The sequence below is a fragment of the Orbicella faveolata genome, unplaced genomic scaffold (assembly GCF_042242905.1).
Source record: "Orbicella faveolata isolate gen_17 unplaced genomic scaffold, um_ofav_v1 contig_26, whole genome shotgun sequence".
Lineage (NCBI taxonomy): Eukaryota > Metazoa > Cnidaria > Anthozoa > Scleractinia > Merulinidae > Orbicella > Orbicella faveolata.
This window is the reverse complement of record NW_028301554.1, coordinates 8,662,440-8,685,241: the sequence shown is the minus strand read 5'-3', so window position 1 is coordinate 8,685,241 and position 22,802 is coordinate 8,662,440. Positions and strand designations below refer to the sequence as shown.

At 40.0% G+C, this 22,802-nt stretch overlaps 3 protein-coding genes and 2 pseudogenes across 3 annotated transcripts; 4 read left to right on the top strand and 1 right to left on the bottom strand.

Moving 5' to 3' along the window:
- The first annotated feature begins 513 nt into the window (after positions 1–513).
- On the top strand, positions 514–3,122 carry LOC149108027 (uncharacterized). The gene is made up of 2 exons (XM_089295590.1): positions 514–1,046; positions 1,418–3,122. The coding sequence occupies exons 1-2, from the start codon at positions 566–568 to the stop codon at positions 2,092–2,094; spliced, it is 1,158 nt and encodes a 385-aa protein (XP_089151716.1). The 5' UTR covers positions 514–565; the 3' UTR covers positions 2,095–3,122.
- A 4,061-nt stretch (positions 3,123–7,183) lies between these two features.
- LOC149108026 (uncharacterized) lies at positions 7,184–8,778 on the bottom strand (annotated as a pseudogene).
- A 1,283-nt stretch (positions 8,779–10,061) lies between these two features.
- Positions 10,062–11,078, top strand: LOC149108025 (uncharacterized; annotated as a pseudogene).
- Positions 11,079–14,099: 3,021 nt separating this feature from the next.
- Positions 14,100–14,949, top strand: LOC149108024 (uncharacterized). Its single transcript, XM_089296171.1, has 2 exons — positions 14,100–14,549; positions 14,599–14,949. The coding sequence occupies exons 1-2, from the start codon at positions 14,100–14,102 to the stop codon at positions 14,947–14,949; spliced, it is 801 nt and encodes a 266-aa protein (XP_089152297.1).
- A 147-nt stretch (positions 14,950–15,096) lies between these two features.
- Positions 15,097–17,112, top strand: LOC149108023 (uncharacterized). Its single transcript, XM_089296170.1, has 2 exons — positions 15,097–15,568; positions 16,895–17,112. Exons 1-2 carry the CDS (start codon positions 15,097–15,099, stop codon positions 17,110–17,112), a joined length of 690 nt encoding a protein of 229 aa, XP_089152296.1.
- Positions 17,113–22,802: the final 5,690 nt, after the last annotated feature.

Genomic DNA, 22,802 nt, shown 5'->3' with positions numbered 1-22,802 from the left:
GTGAGATAAAAATACTTTCTTTTTTTTGAGAATCCTACAAACATTAACACTCTGAATAATCACTAGCTTGCAAAACACAAAAGAGGCGATATTTAAAAACTTATCGTTAAATTTCCAATTTTTGCCCAAAATTGACAGTAGTCGAGGAATTTGAATCACAACTTAATTTGCAAGCAGGCGATCGTTTATTACAACTCGTTGAACAAAATGGCCAAATTGCATCGTTGCTGGTGCTATACTTTTGAAGAAAAACGTTCTTAAACATATGGCTAACCTGTCCTCAGTCCACTTTTTGTCAAAAAACGCCCAAAAAGGCTCGCTGAAGTCGATTTTGTAGTAAGAGATCGTAGTTTAATGTTTGGCCGCCATCTTGAACAATGTTTTACCCTCCTCTTGGGTCTCAGTTGCTAGATTTGTCTTTGTTTTGACCCCTAACACTACCCCTGCATTTCGTTGTTTGTCGGTTGCTAAGGACGAGTCCTTTTGTGGGGGCGTGACATTTGAGATCAACTTCCGACAGCGAAGTGCGCATAATCGATCGAATTGTAAGACGCCATTGTTTGCAATGGCGTCGCGAGAGAAAAAGAAGAAACTTTCTAAATCAGAGAGAAAGAAACTGTATCAGGATAAAGGCAAGAAAGGGGCTGAAGCACGAGGTCTTGGAGCTGGATCTCGCATAGATTTTTCGCTTCCAGCCCAATGGACAACAGAAGTAACGTCATACGACCATCACGTTGCGGTGAAATATATTTCTCCAGGCAAAACAAAGTATCACACGGCAACAAAAGTCAAAGAGACGCTGGCCAAAAGAAAAATGGATTTCTGCCTAGATAAGTCATCAGAGTCTTCGGGTAACGAGGTAGATGACAAGGATCCAGATTTCGAGCCAGATCCATCCCCAAAACGGCTGAACATGGTTCACGAGGAACCTTTGCAGAATCCATCGAAAGTGGAGCGGCAGCTTTGTGTTTGTGAATCTTCGCAGATAGTCCGTCTGATTGAGGACGTAAACAAAACGTCTTGTTGCTCTACGCCCGATTGCAATGGTATGTTTCATGAATTGTTGAACTGTTGCCGTTTTATTTTTTTTAGAGTAGCTTTGAGTTCATTCAGACCAGAATTCAAACGTGAATAATATTTTGGTTTTGTAGGTGTCATACATTCCAATTCGAAGTCATTTCTCTGAACACGTTTGAGGGAGTTTCGCAAACTTCCTATCCTGCATTAAATTATACGTAAAAAATGCTTGAAATCAATGATTTTGTCATAGAATAAATGTCCCGATATTGACCTATCAACATTTTCCTTCCTTTTGATAACTTAGCTGGTTAAATTCTCGCTTGTTTCATCAAGGCAACAATAAATCAATGCTTCACTTCAAGTATTTCTAAGAATACCCCTATTCTACAACTTTTAGGTCAGCTGATACCCTCTAGAGTTGAGACAGTAGGCCTTGGTGGAACCATCAATGTCACATTTCCTTGTAGTGGGTGCCAGTTGAGAAGTGTCTCTTTTCAAGGGTCATCTATGGTTGAAGCATCAAGGAGAACTGTTGTTGGACTGGCCCTAGCTGTGGCATTTATTGTCTCAGGACATGGGTTTGCAAAGTTCCATAGAACTCTGAATCAGTGTCTTGGCATCCAAGCCATATCCAAGAATCGATTCTTCGAGGTTGTCAAACTGATGTATCCCCACATTCATGACATTTTGACAGAAATGTGTGATGAGGAAAATGAGCAAATGAAAAGGATTGACAGCAATGTCTTAGGAAGTTGGCAACGAGCAGTCGTTACCTCTGATGGAGTCTGGCACACCAGAGGCCATTTTAGTAAAAATGGCTCCTTCATCATAAAGAATTATCTAACTGGGGGGTTACTGTGGTTTGGACACAAGTGCATGCGTGGAAATTCAGAGGATGATGATTTGTTTCTGGGGACTGCCAAATCAATGGAAGGTATTCTCGCAGATGAGTGCTACCATCAGGCTAAAAGTGAAGGTTGTAATGTAGTGGTGGTATGGCAGGATGGTGATTCCAGTTCCCAGAAGTCTGTTGAAAAAGTTTTTGGATCTGAGTCCAGAAGGGTATTCAAGTAAGGGGGTTATGTTGGAAGGGCTCATGCAAACAATTTGAAAGACTTAGCCAAGCAAAAGGTCTTTTCAGCTGGACAAATTAGTAAATGGAAACATACATTCCCTGCTGTTGAATCAGCGAAGTGTGTATGTAAGCGCCACAGCAAAACCTGTGGCTGTTTGTCTGACGCATTTATCCAGGGTGCACGGTTGAACCACTTCTGCTGTTTGCAGCAGTGCAAGAGTCCAGACGACTATGCAAGGCGTATGAGGAGTTTAGGGGGTCATCACTGCACAGATGAACATGAATGGGATGATGGGAAATGTGATTTCCACCCCAGTATTGTTTGTTCTTGTGGCAAATGCAACCAAGATGAGGAAATATCCTGTGAGGGAAAAGCGTACTCCACCAAGTCAGTGCTCAAATGCGAGTTTCATCAGCTAGCCTACCAAACAGAATGTGAACTGCGAGCAAATGATGCCGAAGCTGTTATTCACCCTGAATTGGGAAGGGGACAGTCCAATTTGTGTGAGGCACATTTCAGTGTCCTGCCTCATTTCAGAGCAAAGGACCAAAGCTTATGCAGATACTTACATGTAACCAAAAGCTAAGCCCAATTTAGAGAGGACTTTTCTGAAAACAGCCTATTGGTGACTGTAGCTTTCTGTATAGACTAATATTGATTATGATTGGTTTTAGTGGTAGTCTTGTTTTATGTTCCTCAGCATTTTGCCAGTCTTGTTCTTGATAATTTGCATTAGTTTCTTCAGAACTTAGTTTCTTTGGATATCATTACTATTATTATATTTGTTATTACTATTATTATTATTATTATTATTATTATTATTGTTATTATTATTATTATCATTATAAGTGTTATCATTATTGTTATGATTAATAATATTAACCTGAATAGCACATTATTTTCTTGTTTCCATGCAAGAAAAACAGAAAAATGAAATCTGAGAATGTCAGGAAAAATGGCTTTGCACTTTGTATGTTTGATCACTACTTATCTTGATTAGGCACTATTGGAGAGTTATTAGGAAAATGAGGAAATCAGGAGTACAGGAATACTGACAACTGATTCCCTCATGATGATTTCTCCATAGGTTGCATTACATTACATCAACAAACTGTGGACTTACCCAGGGAAACATGACATGGTGTTTCAACCGTCGTGGACCTGACTACCACTGGATTGTTGATTTATATGAGCGCATGAATCTGCCTGTCCTACCTGAAGTTGTCCGTGCTTTTCAAAAAGCCGCTAAGGAGCGAATGAAGGAATTGGAGAAGAAGAAGACTGATCAAGCTAAACAAAAGAGGGTCTCTCATAAAATTGCCCGTTCAGAAGACCAAGAGGAACGAAAAAAATGGGTCAAACGGCAAGCCATTCTTCACACATATGGTGCGGAGGATGAGGATGATGACAGTGAAGAGGACAGAACCTTGGTCCAAGAAGCAGAGCGCATAATGGGAGGCGAGGAAACAGAGATAGTCAGTGGACGGAAATGTAGGTGTGGTTCAACAACTCACCTGCGTACCTCAAGTCGCCTGTGTCCACTCAACAAGAACAATGCCAACTAAAAGCATTTTAGAGAATATTCTAGTTTTGTTTTTGTTTTGTTTTGTTTTGTTTTTTTGCCATGGATGTGCTCATTCTGTGACATATTAGGTAAAAGCAACACTACAATAGTGCGGAAATGGAATGTTTTCTATTGTAACATAGTGCAACCACCTCCTTTAATTTCACGTAGGATACCAGAGCATTGGTATATCATGTAGTTCATGTTGTGTTCAAGAGTTTTGCTTTTTAGAGGAATATGCTTGTCTTTAGTTTTTACCATATGAGTAGGATTTAAATTCAAAGTTAATTGTGTTGTTTGGGTAAAAATACATCTTACTTCCCCTGCATTTGACTAAAAAAAACATTGGCTTACGGTGAATTTTAAAAAATGGCATTTTTATTCTGTGCTTGTACCCTAATGGATGCATATTCTTCAAAACAATAACAATTTTTACAATAAATATATCCTGTTTTGATGAATTTCGTGAAAAATAATAAATATTCTCTTTATTCTATTTGGTATATTCTGTGAATTATAATAATATGACTTGTTGACACATAATTTCAATAATAATTTGTAACTTTTCATGTTCTTGATTCTACAATTTCATAAATATTATACCATCACTTTACTACCTTGATAAATAATCTCCATGAAAATACTAGCTATTGCAAATATCAATTCTCAAATTATGGCAGTTCATATAAAAACCACTGAACATTTTTCAAAAGTAATAATTAATAATTTTTCTTCAATCCTATTGCGATCCTTATTTTGCAGCAGGCCAGGTAGCAAGGGCAAGGTCTCCTATGTTGACTTTGTAAACCTGAAAACAGAAGATGAAATATGGTGTAAATGTATAGCAGCCACAAGATCTGAATCTCAATAACTAGGGGAATCAAACAAAGGCAGGGTGGCTGAGGAACACACACTCACTTACAGCAAGGACATCTAGTTGTCCTATAAACATCTACCCCCTGTATTTTTTGAAGGAAAATCTACCAGGCCTTCTGCTTCTTCATATATCTTTAGAAGGATCACTTACTGAATCACACTCACCCGTGCATGTGTTGGATCCGGTTTGTCCACCAGGGCACCGGGAATCACCTCCCTTATCACCCTCTTCAGTGTAGAAGGGAAAACATACGTGGGCTTTCCAACATCAGCCCCAAGGGTTTTCTTGCTTCCAAACTGTCAGATGTTAACATAGGAAATTAACAAGGTAGTTGCCAACAGGTCTCCCTTCCACCGCAACTATCATTTTTAATATATGTGTGAAGGAAATCATTTTATTAGGGTACTGTGTAGTCAAACTCTGAAAATGTACAGATGTAATCAGAGACAACTGTTCAAAACAACACTAGAAATGACTGGACCACAATAACAATTTAAAAAACCCACTTCCTCCAGTGAAGCAAGATGTTCAACCTGATGGAGAGCTATTGTACTGTATGAAACCCTTATGATTTCTAGGCACTAACTTTTTGACCATGAACGTTTGGGAAACATCCGAATCCTTATAAATACCAAATACATCTGTTGGTGACACTGGAAAATTGCCAATTTGATGCAGGACATTGACTATCTATCGGCTCCAAGTTTTGGTCAAACAGGAACACATGAACACAATGAGAAGACTACAAACAATTATTTTTGCAAAAAATTCAGAGAGATGAACTTTGTGTTTGAAAGTTATGCTTGACTACAAAAGCCAGGACTAAACTCGGACTACGTGACTTGTGCCCACCGCTTCTGCTTCGTTCCACAGAGTGCCCCGATCTAAGTAAGCGAGCCGGACAAAAGATATCCTGAACTCTGAAATTGTCAGGACACTGTTCAACTTACCCATAAAATTGCCCAGATCCGTCTGTATAGCCCGGCACGTCCTTGCTCGGAGGTTTCGCCAGGCTTCAAGGCAAAGGCACGCAATAGACGGATAAGTCCTTCGGGTATCTGAAAGCTGTGAAAATGCAGGACTTATCAATATAGCTTCCTGGAAAAATAGCTGGACACAACAAGATTTTGTAAAAACCTACCCATTTCGTGAAAACTCCGCTTCGAAAGCCACGAATGCAGCCTCTCGCGGAACACCAGAGATTCCCGCCATCTTGACTTGTCTTGACCTTTAATCCACGAGACTCGGAAGAAAACCGCTGCCTCAAACCTTGCACACTCACTATCTACCTTAGTGACCGACCCAATCTCCTTACTCGGTCAACTGAACGAACTTCCGGTAAAATGCCAAACTTCGGTCTTTATTTGTACTTTGCCATCCGTTTATTTCGGGATAAAACCACATTTTTTTAATATTACATGATATGGGCTACAACTAGGCTGAAAATGATCTCGTTTGAAAACAAGAAATTTACCCGGTGCAACTACCTTAATCGAACGGGCATAAAATGCGTCAATCGAGCGTTCCCCGTGACCTGATAAGTATAGTGACTTCTGAATCCTTTAGCTTCCCAACCAGCTTTTGTTTTATGGTATTTGTGGCGACAAATTAGCAACTTCTGTAGGGCTGTAGGATCCGTGAGATGGTCTCAGAAGTGCCCTTAATGTAAAGTGTAGTCACTGTAGTAACAGGTGTTGGGTTCCTGTTCGTTGCGTCAGCTTTAGTAGGTGGGTAAATGTTTCATGTAATAAAGTCAGCGTTATAGTTAACATATGTTAACATCTACCGGCGCCTTACAAACGACTTATCCATGACGAAAACTAAACGAAACCGACAAACGGACTTCTAACAGACCGACTTAATTTGACTTACAATAGACGGACCAAAAACCGAACAATTTGGCTAACAATAGACGGATCGAAACCGACCAATGACTGATGACAAACTTTACACGAGTCTTTCAGCCAATACCATCATGGCTAAACTGACCAATCACGTTCAACGGACCAGACTTATAACATCATCGACTGACAAACACTATTCACTTGACTCTGAAGATGACTTCCGCTCAGGTGGTCGAGACGTCAGTCACCAACAACAGTTCTTTTCAGAACCACCCTTACCCGGACGATCACACTATACGAACTACTGATACTCCTGGGCTAAAACCATTTACTATGTTAAGCATAATATTACTGTAATATTACGTAAAATTTGCCTTCTTGTTATACATGTGTTGATGTCACTATTCCGACGGCTAGCAGTAAGCGTCTAGCCATATGGCGTCCTTATAGAGGGTGACACAACCTTGCGGTAGGTTGTAAGCGATCTCAGATTATACGCATTACTGACATCCAAACTTCTTTTAAGATGTTTGGAAAAGAAGTTTGGATGTCATGACCCACTTTTATACTTCAGTTTTGAGCTCAAAGTATGTAAATAATTATGATAAATTTTTACGCCCAAGTCGCAAAATGGAGGTTAGGTGCCTAAGGGACCCACGGGGCAATCGCTAAAAAAAAAAAAAAAAAACGCAGCAAAGTCTGAACAGACACTAACAGGGCAGCTAAAACGCTAACAAACTCTCCTGACCAGACTAGCTCCTAGTCGTTAGCTGCATGTATGTTAAATACTGTTTAGCTATATTTAGCAATGTACATTGTAGGTCATACATGGTATTTAAGATAGTTTTAAATTATCTACTGTAAATATGTAACTTTAAAAATTCTTCATCGAGCAAGGTCATCCATTTGGCAAGGATATAAGCATCAGTTTCACGGTCAAAGAATTCTTTGTATGCACTTTCGTCTTTCTCTGGCCCCTTCTTGGCATTAGTTCACTCATGCATAGCTGGTTCCCACTTCAGCTGCAGAGTCCTCTTTGACAAATAACTTTAGAAATATCTCAAAAACAACAGATTCAGATGATACTGTTGGTGGTAGTGATTATTTTTATTAACATCATTATCGTCGTCGTCGTCATAATCATCATCATCATTAGTATTATTATCAAATAATATTATTGTTGTTATTTCTATGTACATCAAAAATTAAAGATTTCAATCAGTGAACGGATATTGGTAGGTATAGGTTCTCCCCATGATGCCAATCAGCAGAAGCAGTCTCAAGGCCGCTTAAGCAGTCATTTGGTGTATCTGCAAGCGTAGCTCCACACTACCCCTAGCAATAATGTACATTTACAATGCCTCTGTACCTTAATTTTCAATAAATCTCTGTGGTTCGTTTCCTGAACTGAAATATTTCAGGTGTTCACAGATTTCGTTGTCACACAGTAAAATAGGTAAATATATTAAAAACAACTGTAAAACGTTTAAGATTTACACGTACCACCTCAGATATTTTAGCCATTTCTGGGGAATGAACATGTGGGATGTGGAAATAAACAACTTTAGCAAATGGCTTGTATCCTGCGCTGGTAAGTACTGGATGATAATAATCCTTGGAATCAGGCCAGTAAGATCATTGATTACAGACGAATGCACATGAGCTGTTGGGAGAAATTCTTTCTTCTTAAGGTCAGCTAAGCTCTTTTGTGACTGGTCAGAAAGTAAATTCTTGAAAGATACTCTGTCTTTAACACCATAAACCTGGAAACAATGCAGGGATTTGTTTGTTGTCTTGTGGGCCTGAATCCTAGCTGTCCGTTCCAGGTCAATGTTGTCTCCTACAATTCTAAAAAAAATTGTCACAAATATAAAGTGGTACTACAGAACAATGGAGGCTAAAGTTAAATCTGTCATATTTGTACATTTGACCTTCATCAGCAAGAGAACCTCGGGACAGATAGTGTATCAAAACAGGTAGTGTATGATAAAAGGTGACTTCCCAAGGTAACTTAAGCTTATTTTTTTATTTATTATTATTATTTTTTTAACTAATCATGGAAAAATAGAGAGAAATGTTATACATATCTACTCCCTTGAGTGTTTAAATGCAATACGATAAATGAGATTCGAACGAGCCAGTTATCGCTGGTAGGGCTTGGGCTTGTTTGCGTACATTCAATATCTTGAATTGCTTTGTAATGAGGAAGAACTAGAAAGGGCCCGTATCGGTTACGAAGAGCAAATGACAAGAAAATTGGACTTTGAAACTTTTTTGAGTCCTGGTATGGAAAATCAAAGCTTGAATCGCTGGGAGTGGGAGAAGAGGCTTTCTCACTCTCCAGAAAATATAGAAGAATTCATGGAAGTAAATCGTCTTATTCGAGCTCAGTTTCATCCTCAGTGGTAAAAACAAAGGAATCGTTAGCTCTTGCTCAGTTGAAGACGAAACAATTATTGAGAGAGATCAAGAACTAAAACGAAAAATGACAGAATTGCAGTACAGTGGAAAAGAGTTTATGGAGGCCCAAGTGGAAGAAGAAAAAGCAACAGTTAGCCTTGAAATTTACAAACAAGCTGAAGACGAAAATGAGATTGGCAATGTAGAGAGAGGAGATAATATAGATACTGGGGAGTCTGAACTATGTTATTTGAATAAAGGGCGTATCTGAAATGATGAAGAGTCAAACGTCGTATTGCAGCCTACTCCCTTCACATGCTTACCTGAACAAGGACAAACACATTCGAATCAATTACCTAAGTGTACCTCGGAAGGCATTTGTAAAGTTGTAACATCAGGTTCTGCTCAAGCATGTGTGTCAACCATCACAGCAATTCCGAATTCAGTGTCACCGGTGGCTGGACAAGTTATTCCTGTTTATCAAGTTTGTGGTCAGGAAATTGGACCACACAGTACAAAGGAGACCTGGAGCTTACGAACCCCACCAGTGAATGCACCAGTGCCAAGTGGTGAATCTCACTAAGTACAGTTACCATTAACATAGCAGATTAATAGTCCTGAGCCTGCCCAGTTTCAGTCGACACACCCAGTTGAGCATAGTAGATAAGAGCCTGTCCAGCTGACCCGCTCAGTTGAAGTGTTCAATCAAGAACATGGGAAACCACCTTTGTCTCACCCAGTGGAGTATTCACCTCAAGTGACTAGTGCGCCGAGGCAAGGAAGCGGAGAAGAAATTGCACAAGCACTACGTCAAGTTGTTTCCACTCCTAAAGTGGAGTATATGCATTTTGATGGTGACCCGATTAGGTATGTCTCGTTTATGCGCAATTTTGAAGCTTGTATAGAAAAAGAAAATTCCGACAATGTCAGGAGACTGCACCTTTTAATTCAACATTGTAATAGCAAAGTTAGAGAAGAAATTGAGAGCTTCGTAAACCTTCCAGTAGAAGAAGGTTACTTATGTGGCAAAGAACACTATGTGTGAGAACTTTGGTCGTCCTCACATAATCGCAAAGGCACAAGTCAAGAAGCTAGAAAACTTATCTTCTCTAAAGAGGGCTAGCTGATGGATCAAGTCTACTGGAGTTTGCCAGGCATTTGGATGTCGCTGAATGAACCCTTACAGGCAAGGGGCATCAGTATGTGAGTGACCTAAACCATACAAACTTTTCGAGAACTAAATAGAAAGCTCCCGTTCTTCATGGGAGTCAAGTGGACCGAGTGTGTTGGTAGAATCATCGAGTCTGGCCAGAGGCCAAAATTTGTGGGCTTTCTTCGATTCCTGAAACAGAGAACAAACCTTGTGAACAATGAATTTGAAGAAGAGCTTAATTTTTGAGACTGGGTCGAGTAATGCCGACGTAAAGACGCGCGTTGCTGCCGCCCGCCGATCTTTCTGCTCTGTGTTTGGTAAATGGCCGTTTTTTTCGGTCAGTTTTTGAGCAAAAGAAAAACCATATCCTCAGACTCTTCCGACGAATCATCTCTTTCGCCGGAAATCAAAAAAACCAAGCCATACTCCTCGCCAACGCATCACGAAGACGAAATAATGACAGCTCTCAGTATGACACAAGATGTTGGTGCAACTCTACAAGCAATCTTAGTAAAGCTGGAAAAGCTTGATTCAACAAAATCCGCCGTGAAGAAAATTGAAGCCAATCTCGAGAACTTAGAGAAACGAACCCAAAGGCTAGAAGATTTCCAAACAACAACGAAGAAAGATATTGACGATCTAAAAGAAGGGATCAACTTTACTGGACAACAACTCAAGGATAAGACAGAAGCTATATATGGAGAAGGCGCATCGACTCTATGAAACTCAATTAACAGAGCTCACGACAAAGTGCCAGAAAAATGGGGATTTGTTAGACGAGATCCACACTAAAAATCTTTACTTAGAGGCCTACTCTCGCCGGGAGAATATCAAATTCACGAACATAGAAGAATAGACAGAAATAGGCGGCCGCACTAGTGAAGACACCGAAGAAGTTCTCCGAACTTTTTTGGAAGCTTCTTTTTAGTTTAATATCCTGGGAACAATAGCCGATAACCTGTAAGCTCTAACTGAATTTACTCCCATATGAATAACAAAAGTGTCGAGTTACTATTTGTAACTAAAAATAGCAAACATGTCGTGGGAACACGTGGTGACGATTCGTCAGCTCTAATTGAATTTACTACCTTGTGAAAAACAAGAGAGTCAAATTACCCATTGTAACTAAAAAATAAAAATATCTCGTTATATTTGCATGCAATAAGAACAAAACAATCGTTACCCGCACTTACTATTGTAAACGTTAGAAATGCTTCAAATCTAAATAGTCTCGTCTCCTCTAAAACATGTCCTAAGAACTAGAACCGACGTTTCGTGACCTCTAATTGAATTAACTCCTTGTGAAAAACAAAGGTATCAAGTTACCCTTTGTAATTAAAAATAAAAATATCTCGTGCCATTTGCCTACTACTAACTCATGAACTGCTTCAAAACTCAAGACCCATCTCGTTCATAACTAGCCACCTTTACACTGAACATTATGCACTCTAAAGCAACCCAATGTACGTATGTAACTGTCACACTCCCCTCCAAACCGGACTAAAAATCACAAACCTGCAACATACACGTCACTCTTTATTTTTCAATTACCAAAGTCCTTGTGTTTATACATACCTTGTGTTTCTCACATACCATTTACCTTTACAACAAGAAATTTGATTGGCTGTTCATAGTAGATCCAATCTGATTGGTGTGACATACATACATCTCTCACTCACTCACTCACTCACTCACTTACTCACTCACTCACTCACTCACTCACTTACCCATTGATCCGTCTATAACATACCCGACGCGCCGACTAAGAGGTATTTTTTTTACAAAAAAATAACTCAAAAATGACGTATATCTATATAAATTAATTAAGTCAAAAGCAATTACTGCATTGACAGCCGGTAAAATTTAACTTAGTTGAAGTCTACGAAAGGATGATGCATTAGGTGAATTTTTTACAGCTGATGGCAACTGGTTCCAGATACGTGAGATTATCTACGTATATGAGCCATAAAGGAAGCTACTATTATATGTAGAAGAATTCACTGATAAATTGACAAATTTATCAGTGTAAAGTGTTTATCAGTGTATTTTTCAAAGTAGTTCAGCCTCAGCCAAAGTAATCAAAAAAACTTTAATTGAGTTTGAAAATGAAATTAGAGCGTGAAGCAAATAGCAATTGCTTATTTTTATGGAAGAAAACTAAACTAGTTTTCAGATATACCAAAATGCATGACAATAAATAAACATTTGCAAGCAATAGAAAAGGACAATATTTTGGGGGAGGGTACCTTTGGAACAGGTGTAAAGGGTGAAATCAAGGCTAAAATGTTTGTTTCAAATTCTTTCATGAGAAAAGTCTGAGATCATTAGTGAAAGTATTGTTTGTTCCTACTTCTCACACTAGTTTACCTTTTGGAGTTTGCATAAATCCAGATCCAATTATAATCGAACCAATTTATTGAATACGATCGAGAAAGTATAACACTAAACAGACAACTCTTTTAGGAAGCTAACATCTACAAAATGGTTAGACAGTTGCTCACCAGAGCACATAATCTTGGCAATGTTTGAACAATTTTTGACCGGCTAATTTTACGCTTTTTCCTTTAACTGCCGAAGATGTGAAATAATACTAGATCTGTTGTTTCTTTTTTGTTTAAGTTTTTATCATTAGGCATGCACTAAATTTTAGATATTGCCTCATGGGTTAAATGAAATCACTGTAATGTAAATGTAGGGATTGCGACCAACCTCGGTGTTCTCACTGACTTGGTTCAGAAGTCATCACCATTGCAATATCTAAACACTTGTATAGCTATGCTTCAATCCTGTCAGAGTTTAAGATTTGTTTTGTTTTATACATGCCTTGATGATATGGTTGCGTTACAGTTGAATATTTTATCTAATCAAATACTGTATGATTAATTTCATTTAGTATTTCATTGCAACAATACTGTAATTAATGATAATATCTACACATGCAATGTTTTGTTTAAACATTGTAAAAGCAAGATCAGAAATAGCATTAAATAAGAAATACAAACACTCTATTTTATTAGTGTTAGAAACTGTAGACAGTATACTACAAAACATTAATTCCAGGAATATTTATTTGGAAATGCTTTGTTTGTTATAGAATAGTTCTGAGGTGGATGCCAAACTGAAGGGAGAGGCGGAGGCGACAATAGCACCTTGTCTCCTTTCAACCGGAGGGGAGGGGGTATTTTGATTACATCCAGTCATTACTGCAGGCGGCAGAAAGAATGGTCGTTGGCAAGTTCAAAGAAATTGATATTGCTAAGGTCATTTAACCTTAATAAGCTGCTACCACAGTTGGTGTTCAGGTCATAGTCTTGCAGCTACATGACATTCATTATATATTATCTTACTGTTACATTTCAAGCATTGATTTTCTGAGGATAAGCATTTACCCAATTGTATTCTTCTAGTTAAGAACACTGTATTATTATTTTAACATAGTTATTAAAGAAAGATGCAACGAAACCTAGATGGGATTATGATCTATTTTAAGTTGTTATTTTAATTGATTAAAAAAAGTAATCATAACTGATACGTTTGGGGTTAGAATAACAAATTTGTTTAACCCATTCTTTTTAGTTATTTTGACAAGAAGTAACTAAAAAAAAAAGGTTCTCTCAGATGCACCCTGGGTACCATTTTCATTAGTTAAATGAACCAATTTGTGTGGTTACTAAACTAAAAAAAATAGTCATTTTAACCAAAGGTAATGGTTGTTCCAACTTTTAATAAACAGGTTAAAACTACTATTTCTAAATGGTTAAAATGACATGAAAAGTGGCGGCAGTTTAACTAAACAAAATAGTCGAAACAAACAAATCAATAGTCATAATAACTATAATAATGAGTCGTTTCAAACCAAAAGAAACCAGTTAATTCAAACCATTTAAAAATGGTGACAACAACAGAAAAAAATGGGTTTTCTCAGATGCATTTGGCAACAATTTTAATTAGTTGTTTCAACTAGACAATTTTTACAGTGTGGTATAGTAATGACAGAGAAGTGCTGGCTACGATCCCAGAGTCTGAAAGAGCCAAATCTGTGGTTAATTTAGAGCTCAAATGACTTCCTACAGAGAGTGCTCTTGACCTCAAGTGGAATACAGAAGAAGACAAGTTTGTGTGGGAGGTCTTGGAGAAGATGTTGTAGCTAGCGAACCAGAGACCAATGATACGAAGAGGAATCGTGTCAGCTGTATATTCCATCTTGGATCCGTTGGGATTCATCACGCCATATGTCACGAAGGCTAAGTTGCCGCTGCAGACACTCAGTAGAAAGAGGTTTGCCTGGGATGACCCATTAGAGGAAGCTGACAAAGAGCAATGGAAGCGCTGGCTAGACGATCTCCTAAAGGTACAAGAACTGCAAGTAGACCGCTGTTTCAAGCCCAAGGGATTTGGTGATGTTAAAGAAGTACAGTTACACCTATTCTCAGATGCTTTTTGTCAAGGATATGTAGCCGTCGCTTACTTCCGTTTCAAAGATGTGACCCACCGAGTTCACTGTGCATTTGTCATAGCGAAAGCAAGATTAGCTCCTATACGTGAAATTTTTGGACCTGACAGCCAGTGTTATCTCTATAAGGCTCTCCAAGATTATTTGAGAAGAATTGGACATGTCAGTAGACCATTTTTACTACTGGACAGACTTAACTTCTGTGTTGAAGTGCATCAAAAACGAACCTAAGAGATTCCACACGTTCGAGTCTAATCGCTTAACAGTGATACACATTGGGTCTAAACCCTCCGAGTGGAAGTACGTGAACCGGGACGAAAACCCTGCTAACTATGGTTCGAAGGGAGTGAAGATCGATGTCATGTTGAAGAATGACCATTGGCTGAAAGATCCCACGTTCCCGTGGGAAGACGAGAGCCATTGGCCCAGAATGTTTGAAATTCCAGCTTTAGAAGATGATGATTATGCAGAAGTTAGACAAGAGGCTCAGATTTACATCTCCACTCTCCAAAGTAATGTTTTGGAACATCTGATTTCGTACTACTCCTGTTGGTGGATGTAAATGCGCCATTGCGTGATTGCTGCGCTACAAACAATACCTTCGTGTTAAGGTTCAATTGAGAAAGAACGTTTCAATCAGAAGTGATCCTCCAGTCATGTTCAGTGAAATGCAATTGATGAAAACTTGACAGTCGCAACTGAGCTTAAAATGGCTGGAAAAGAAATTCTCAGACGTGTTCAACTAGTAGCCTGTCCAGAGGTCGTCGATGTACTCTCAGCTTCAGAATGTTCTGAGGATAAGAGTACCTCAAAGAAAGTTCTTCGGAAGGCTGGAGCCTCGATACATCAGCTGAATCCGCAGCTAAAGGAAGGGCCGTTGAGAGTCGGAGGTCGACTGGTAAATGTCCCTATTGGTTATGAAAGGAAATGCCCTATTGTCCTTCCTAACAAGTATCATGTGACAGATCTCATTATCAAGCAGTGTCATGAAGGCTTTGGTCACACGGGTCAAGAATCTGTCTTATCATCTTTGAGAGAGACATTTTGGATATTGAAAGGAAGATCAGCAGTACAACGTGTAATGAGAAGATGCATGAGCTCTCAATGTCTGAGAAAGACGTGCCTAGGGGAGCAGTTACTATTGGTTATGAAAGGAAATGCCCTATTATCCTTCCTTACAAGTATCATGTGATAGATCTCATTATCAAGCAGTGTCATGAAGGCTTTGGTCACACGGGTCAAAAATCTGTCTTATCATCTTTGAGAGAGACATTTTGGATATAGTGAAAGGAAGATCAGCAGTACAACGTGTAATAAGAAGATGTATGAGCTCTCAATGTCTGAGAAACACGTGCCAAGGGGATCAGTTAATGGTTAATGATCATTCCGAGCCACTGAAATAAATAAATAAATAAATAAACAAACAAATAAATAAATAAATAAGAGCTTTATTGAAATGTAGTATACACCGAATGCAAATATGGCGAACCGCTCGGTTGGCGCCCGGGACGAGTCGCATGCAAGCGAGGCTAGTAAGGCTTTGATGTTATGTTTTGACAATGCTTCCCCAGAAAAGTCTTGCTTCGTCGTCGATCTGGTCTGTTTTTGATTCGCCTTCCCTATAAGTTGTTGTGTTCCTGAATGCCACCAGAAGGAATTGAAATCTTCCACAGCAGAGAAAGTGTTTGTTTGTTTTTTTTTTCGTTTCCGCGGTCGCCTCTCAGGGAAAACAGACGAAGGTAAGTAGTGCACGATCGCCGAAGGAACTGTTAAAGTTTGTTCGTTCAGGCTGGGAGATCTTATAAAATGTGTAAGCGACCGCATTTAGCTCCAAGTCGTTCTCATTTGGCTCAAAGCATTCACTGGATACAACGATGGGGGCAGTTGAAGTTCATTCGCTTGGTTATTACACCGTAGTATTTGTTTCGTGCGATTCCGTGCGAGTGGACGCGAAGTCAACTTCTTCCCTTGAGACAAAGGATGTTTTTCAAGAGGAGCTTTTCTTTACTTTGGAGAGTGCACTGGCCATGTATTGGAACACCACCAGACACCACATAAGCTCGTCATTTGAACGATTTTTCTAAGATCTTCTAGTGTGAAATGTAGCGAAAAAACTTTAGTTCCTGCGGCAATCGTGAACTCACTTCCTTCGTCTCAACGAATTGCATTAATCCACTATTTTCCCTAAGTTTAAGAGGCGAACGGTGGAAAATTTATATCCCTTCTCGTGGCATTCAGAAACAGAGCAACTCGTAGCCACAGCTAAATAAAACAGACCAAATCGACGACGAAGCAAGACTTTTCTGGGGAAGCATTGTCAAAACAAAACATCAAAGCCTGACTAGCCTCGCTTTCATGCGACTCGTCCCGGGCGCCGACCGCGTGGTTCACCATATTTGCATTCGGTGTATAGCAAGGGAGATCCCGAGTAAAGAGGTATGGTTGCCTCTTCACCTGTTTGACAACACATGTAGTGCATATTGAAATTGCTTACTCCTTGGATTTAGATTCCATGATAAACGCCCTTAGAAGATCCATCAGCGCTCGTGGGTATCCAGAGCGGATAAGGAGCGATCAAGGCACCAACTTCATAGAGGCCGATAAGGAGCTGAAAAAAGCAATCGAAGGGTGGAATCAACAAAGGATTAACAACTTTTGTGGACCGAAGAAGATTGAGTGGATTTTCGACCCACCCTTAGTGAGCCACAAGGGTGGTGCGTGGTAGCGGATGATGCTTTCCGTGCGCATATTCTGAAGGCCTCTTTAAAGGAGCAGTGCTGTTATAGCAGAGTCAGTAAACATCCTGAATTCCAGACCTCTTACTCGCAACAGCGGCTCTCCCTTGGATAAGCAGCCGCTGACCCCTAACCATCGGTTACATCTGCGTCCCTGCCCAGACTTACTACCAAGAATATTTGACCAAGTAAAATAACGTACGGTTCAATGTCACATTCAAAATGGAATTAACAGCTTGTTTTAAATCGGTTGAAAATTAAATCGTGATATTTGAATTTTTCAAACGGCTTAAACGTAGACAAAGCGTATTTACTTGAAGATGATCGATATTTAGCACAGAGAAATGACTAAAGCGTATACTACGAACTGTACATGTGTGAATATGAAATAAAGTTGAGTTGCCCTCTTTCTGTGCTGACCTGTTAAAAATGCTCAATTTTGCCTGAATTCCATCGGCCGGCCTTGGTTGATCGAACGGTATTTTGGGTTTTTTTCGCACGTTCCTGGATTTCACAAAAAGGTGACCTCGCTGGAATTTTAAAAAAAATATTTCTGAAAACAGTTTACAAAAAGGATCTTTTGACACAATTAAAGAAAACTCGAATATTCGGTCCTGTCGTTGGATTGGCCATGTTTAAAGGTAGTGGCTCGTAAGTTGTGTGAATAACTGCGATGGTCAATCATTTCTTCATAAATCACACTTGTTTACAACCACAAATTTCTAGACGTTACTCTGATGGTTCTAAACAATTAAGCCATTATTGTTATTGTGTGAGGCCCCTTGAAGAAGGTGGCTTGGCGGGTGGTACCAATCACCCATCACGCTGAATTTTAAATCACGCATCACGGAGGATTTCTTTTTCACCAATCACGCGTCACGCAAAAAGAGGTAACTGTGCATCACCAATTTTACTTTCTCGATCCTAAAAGTGTCGATGAAGGGAGACCTCTGTCGATTCAACCACAAAAATGCATCGCCAAATATTCCAAACATTTTCCCTCGACAAGAAAAGTAGTGACCCTTAAAGACTCGGTGTGTATATTCATGAGGCTCCTTTATAATCTGGGGAAGTTCTCACCGTCTGTGAACAGGCTCGCGACGAGCGCGAAGAAAATTAAATGGGACTAGCGAAGCGAGCATAACGATGGGATTTTTCCCTCTCCACACCACTCTCGCCGGCGCTCTCTGCTTGCCTGTTCTTTTCCTTCCCCTATAACACAATCGGGAGCCTGTTCATAGACTAAGTAGGCAGAGATCTTGTATACGAATTGAAAAGAAGTATACGCCACCTTTGCCATGCTTTAACATACAGGCACGTTTGTGGGAAAGCTTTAACCCTGTCATGACGGGACGCACAGCGCTTCTACTGTAAGAACCGTAGAGAAATGGTAGGAAATGTTCCTAGCATTCCTTACATACCCTCATTAGGGTTCTTCGCCTTGCGGCCAGGGAAGGCGTTATAATCTGTTTCAGTGACATGTCGATGATATTAAATATAGAATAAACCAGAAAGGGCCGATGGAATATGAGACAAGCTTTAAAATGAAGTCACGATATTAATAGTGCTTTAAAAGTAAATAGTGCGTTCGAGTCATTCCCGATGCTTTCAAATGATGGCGGACTCCATCGATGCCAATAATCTGGAACAAAACAAGGTCATTATATATCGGATCACGTCTAAACACACGTGAAGAAAGACTTGGGCAGGAAAAAAACGTGAGCGGACAAAACCGGGGAATGCCGATAAACCAAGTAATCCCGCAATGATGAACGAATTACACAACATGAACCTTCCTCTGCTTCTCCCCCTGAACCAAGTTCAGATCTACGAATTGAACTTATTATCATGCTCGGCAATTGAAGTTATTGTGTAGAAAATATCGCACAATTACACAGCCGAGGGCACAAAAAAAAAAAAAAAAAAAAAAAAAAGCGCCAGGAGAAACTTAGTACATGAAGCTAAGATGGATTGTCAATGATTTAGGGGACCATACACGGCTACCAATGGCTTGGCCCATGGCTCGTACACGCAACGAATCGTAAAAGTCCGTAAGTGACGACCTCCGAAAGAAGTGAGCCCACTCCTCGTCCCCTGAAAATAGAGGAACTAAGGTTCAAAAGTATAATTATTTTTCCAACCAATAACCTGAATAACGTACGATAAACTGGTGACTAGGGAAGTTATAGCTTGTTCCAGGAGGCGTCATGAAGCGCCCTGGTAAAACAAACCCCGCAAAGTTTTCATCAAGTAACAAAAAGGTACTAACAGGACCTTCAAATTGAAGTTACTAAAATTGACAACTTTGCATCATTTTTAACAGGAGCGCATAAAAAGAACGTTTAATCATATTGAAATAAAAACTCGACCAGAGCAGTTAAATATTTATAAAGCAGACTAACGTAGCAAGGCATCATGAACGGTAAAAATAGTTTAAAGTATCTTACATTACCAGTAAGACATAGTTACAGTAGAAGTCATCAGCGTTCCCTCATGGGGTGAGACATTCTCGCTCATATCAACTTCCTTTTCTCTCGTAAGTTCTCGCGCGTTTAGAGATGCTCCACACTCGCGTTTTAGGCGCAGGAATCCCAAGCAATGCTTAGCTAACTTTTTTTAAGATGCTACTTTAAGCCCTCCCCCAAATCTACACACGTGTATTTCACTTGTGGAAAACTATCAATTTGTACAAAGTTTGGGCTGGAGATTCTCGCCCATATCAACTTTCTCTTCTCTCGTAACTTGTCGCACGTTTAGAGTTGCACCACACTCGCGTTTAGGTACAGACATCTTAACCAATGCTTACCTAGCCTTTTAGAGATGCTACTTTTAGCCCTCTCCCAAATCTAATCATGTGTATTTCACTTGTGGCAGTCTATCGATTTGGACAGTGCTTGGGCAAGAGATTCTCGCCCTTACCACCCTACGTTTCTCTCGTAAGTTCTCGCGCGTTTAGAGATGCGCCACACTCGCATTTTAGGTGCAGGGATCCCAAGTAATGCTTACCTCACTTTTTAAAGATGTTACTTTTACCCCTCCCTCAAATCTACACACGTGTATTTCACTTGTGGAAAGCTATCGATTTGAATACTGTTTGGGATGGACATTCTTGCCTCTATCAACTTTCTTTTCTCTCGGAAGTTCTCTCGCGTTTAGTGATGCGGCACACTCGCGCTTTAACTGCGGGGATCCCAACGAGTGCTTACCTGACTTTTCAGAAAAGCAACTTTTAGCCCTCCCCCAAATCTACACACGTGTATTTCACTTGTGGAAGTCTATCGATTTGGACAGTGCTTAGGTTGGAGATCCTCGCCCATACCAACTTTCTTTCTCTGGTAAGTTCTCACGCGTTGAGAGATGCGCCACACTCGCGTTTTAGGTGCGGGGATGCCAACCAGTGCTTACCTAACGTTTTAAAGATGCTACTTTTAGCCCTCTCCCAAATCAACACACGTGTATTTCACTTGTGGAAGTCTGTCGATTTCGACAGTGTTTGGGTTGGAGATTTTTGCCCATATCAACTTTCTTTTCTCTGTTAAGTTCTCGCGCGTTTAGAGATAGGCCACATTCCTGTTTTAGGCGCGCGGATCCCAACCAGTGCTTACCTATCTTTTTAAAGATGCTACTTTTAGCCCTCCCCCAAATCTACACACGTTTATTTCACTTGTGGAAGTCTATCGATTTGGACAGTGCTTGGGTTGAAGATTTTCGCCCATATCAACTTTCTTTTCTCTCGTAAGTTCTCGCCCGTTTAGAGATGCGTCACACTCGCATTTTATGTGCGGGAAGCTAACCAGTGTTTACCTAACTATTTACACATGCTACTTTTAACCCTCCCCCAAATCTACACACGTGTATTTCACTTGTGGAAGTCTATCGATTTGGACAGTGCTTAGGTTGGAGATTCTCACCCATATTAACTTTCTTTTCTCTCGTAAGTTCTTGCGTGTTTAGAGATGCGCCACACTCGCTTTTTAGGTGCAGGGATCTTAACTAATGCTTACTTAACTTTCTAAAGATGCTACTTTTAGCCCTTCCCCAAATCTACACACGTGTATTTCACTTGTGGAAGTCTTTCGATTTGGACAGTGCTTGGGTAAGAGATTCTCGCCCCTATCAACTTTTTTTCTCTTGTAAGTTTTTGCGCGTTTAGAGATCTGCCACACTCGCGTTTTAAGTGCGGGAATCCCAGCTATTGCTTACCTAATCTTTTAACGGTGCAACTTTTAGCCCTCTTCCAAAACTACACCCGTGTATTTTACTTGTGGAAGTCTATCGATTTGGACAGTGCTTGAATGACAGATACTCGCCCATATGAACTTTTTCTTTTTCCCTTGTAAGTTCTCGCGCGTTAAGAAATGCACCCCACTCCCGGTTTGGGTTTTGGGATCTCAAACTCTGCTTACTGGGCTAGACCTAGCACTTTCTCAAATCTACACACGTGTATTTAACTTGTGGTAGTCTGTCGCTTTGGACAATGCTTGGGTTGGAGATTCTCGCCCATTTATATTTTTTATCTCTCGCGTGTTTTGGCGCGTTTAGCGATGCGCCACACTCGCAATCTCGGTGTTGGGATCTCACAATATGCTTACTGGACTTTTTCAAGATGCTTGATTTGGTCCTTTCTTAAATCTACACACGTGTATTTCACTTGTAATAGTCCATCGATTTGGACATTGCTTAGGTTGGAGATTCTCGCCCATATAAACTTTCTGTTCTATAGGAAGTTCTCGCGCGTTTAGAGATGAGCCACACTCGCGTTTTATATGCGGGGATACTAACCGAGGCTTACCTAATTTTTTAAGGATGCTACTTTTACTCCCCCTCCCCCACCCCCCCCCCCCAAAAAAAAAAAATCTACACACGTGTATTTCACTTGTGGAAGTCTATTAATTTGGACACTACTTAGATAAGAGATTCTTACCTATATCAACTTTCTATTTGCTAGTAAGTTCTCTTGCGTATAGAGATACGCCATACTCGCGGTTTTGGTGTCGGCGGGATCTTAAACTATGTTTTCTGGACTTTCTAAAGATGCTAGATTTGGCCCTTCCTTAAATCTTTACACGTGTAATTCACTTGTGAAGTCTGTCGCTTTGGACAATGCTTGGGTTAAAGATTCTCGCCCATTTATATCTTTTGTTTACTCGCGTGTTTTCGCGCGTTTAGCGATACAGCACACTAGCGTTTTTTATGTGGGGATACCAAACTGTGCTTTTAAGGCTCCTTAAAAATGCTAGTTTTCGCCCCCCTCCCAAATCTACACAAGTGTATTTCACTTGTGGAAGTCTATCGATTTGGACAGTGCTTGGGGGAGAGATTCTCGCGCATATCAACTTTCTTTTCTCTCGTAAGATTTTTACTCATTTACACCTTAATCGCGAGTGTGGCTCATCTCTAAACACGAGAGAAAAGAAAGTTGATATGGGCGATAATCTCTCACCCAAGCACTGTCCAAATCGAAAGACTTCCACAAGTGAAATACACGTGTGTAGATTTGGGGGAGGGCTAAAAGTAGCATCTTTAAAAAGTTAGGTAAGCATTGGTTGGGATCCCCGTATTTAAAACGCGAGTGTGGCGCATCTCTAAACGGGCGAGAACTTACGAGACAAAAGAAAGTTGCCAGGGGCGAGAATCTCTCACCCAAGCACTGTCTAAATCGATAGACTTCCACAAGTGA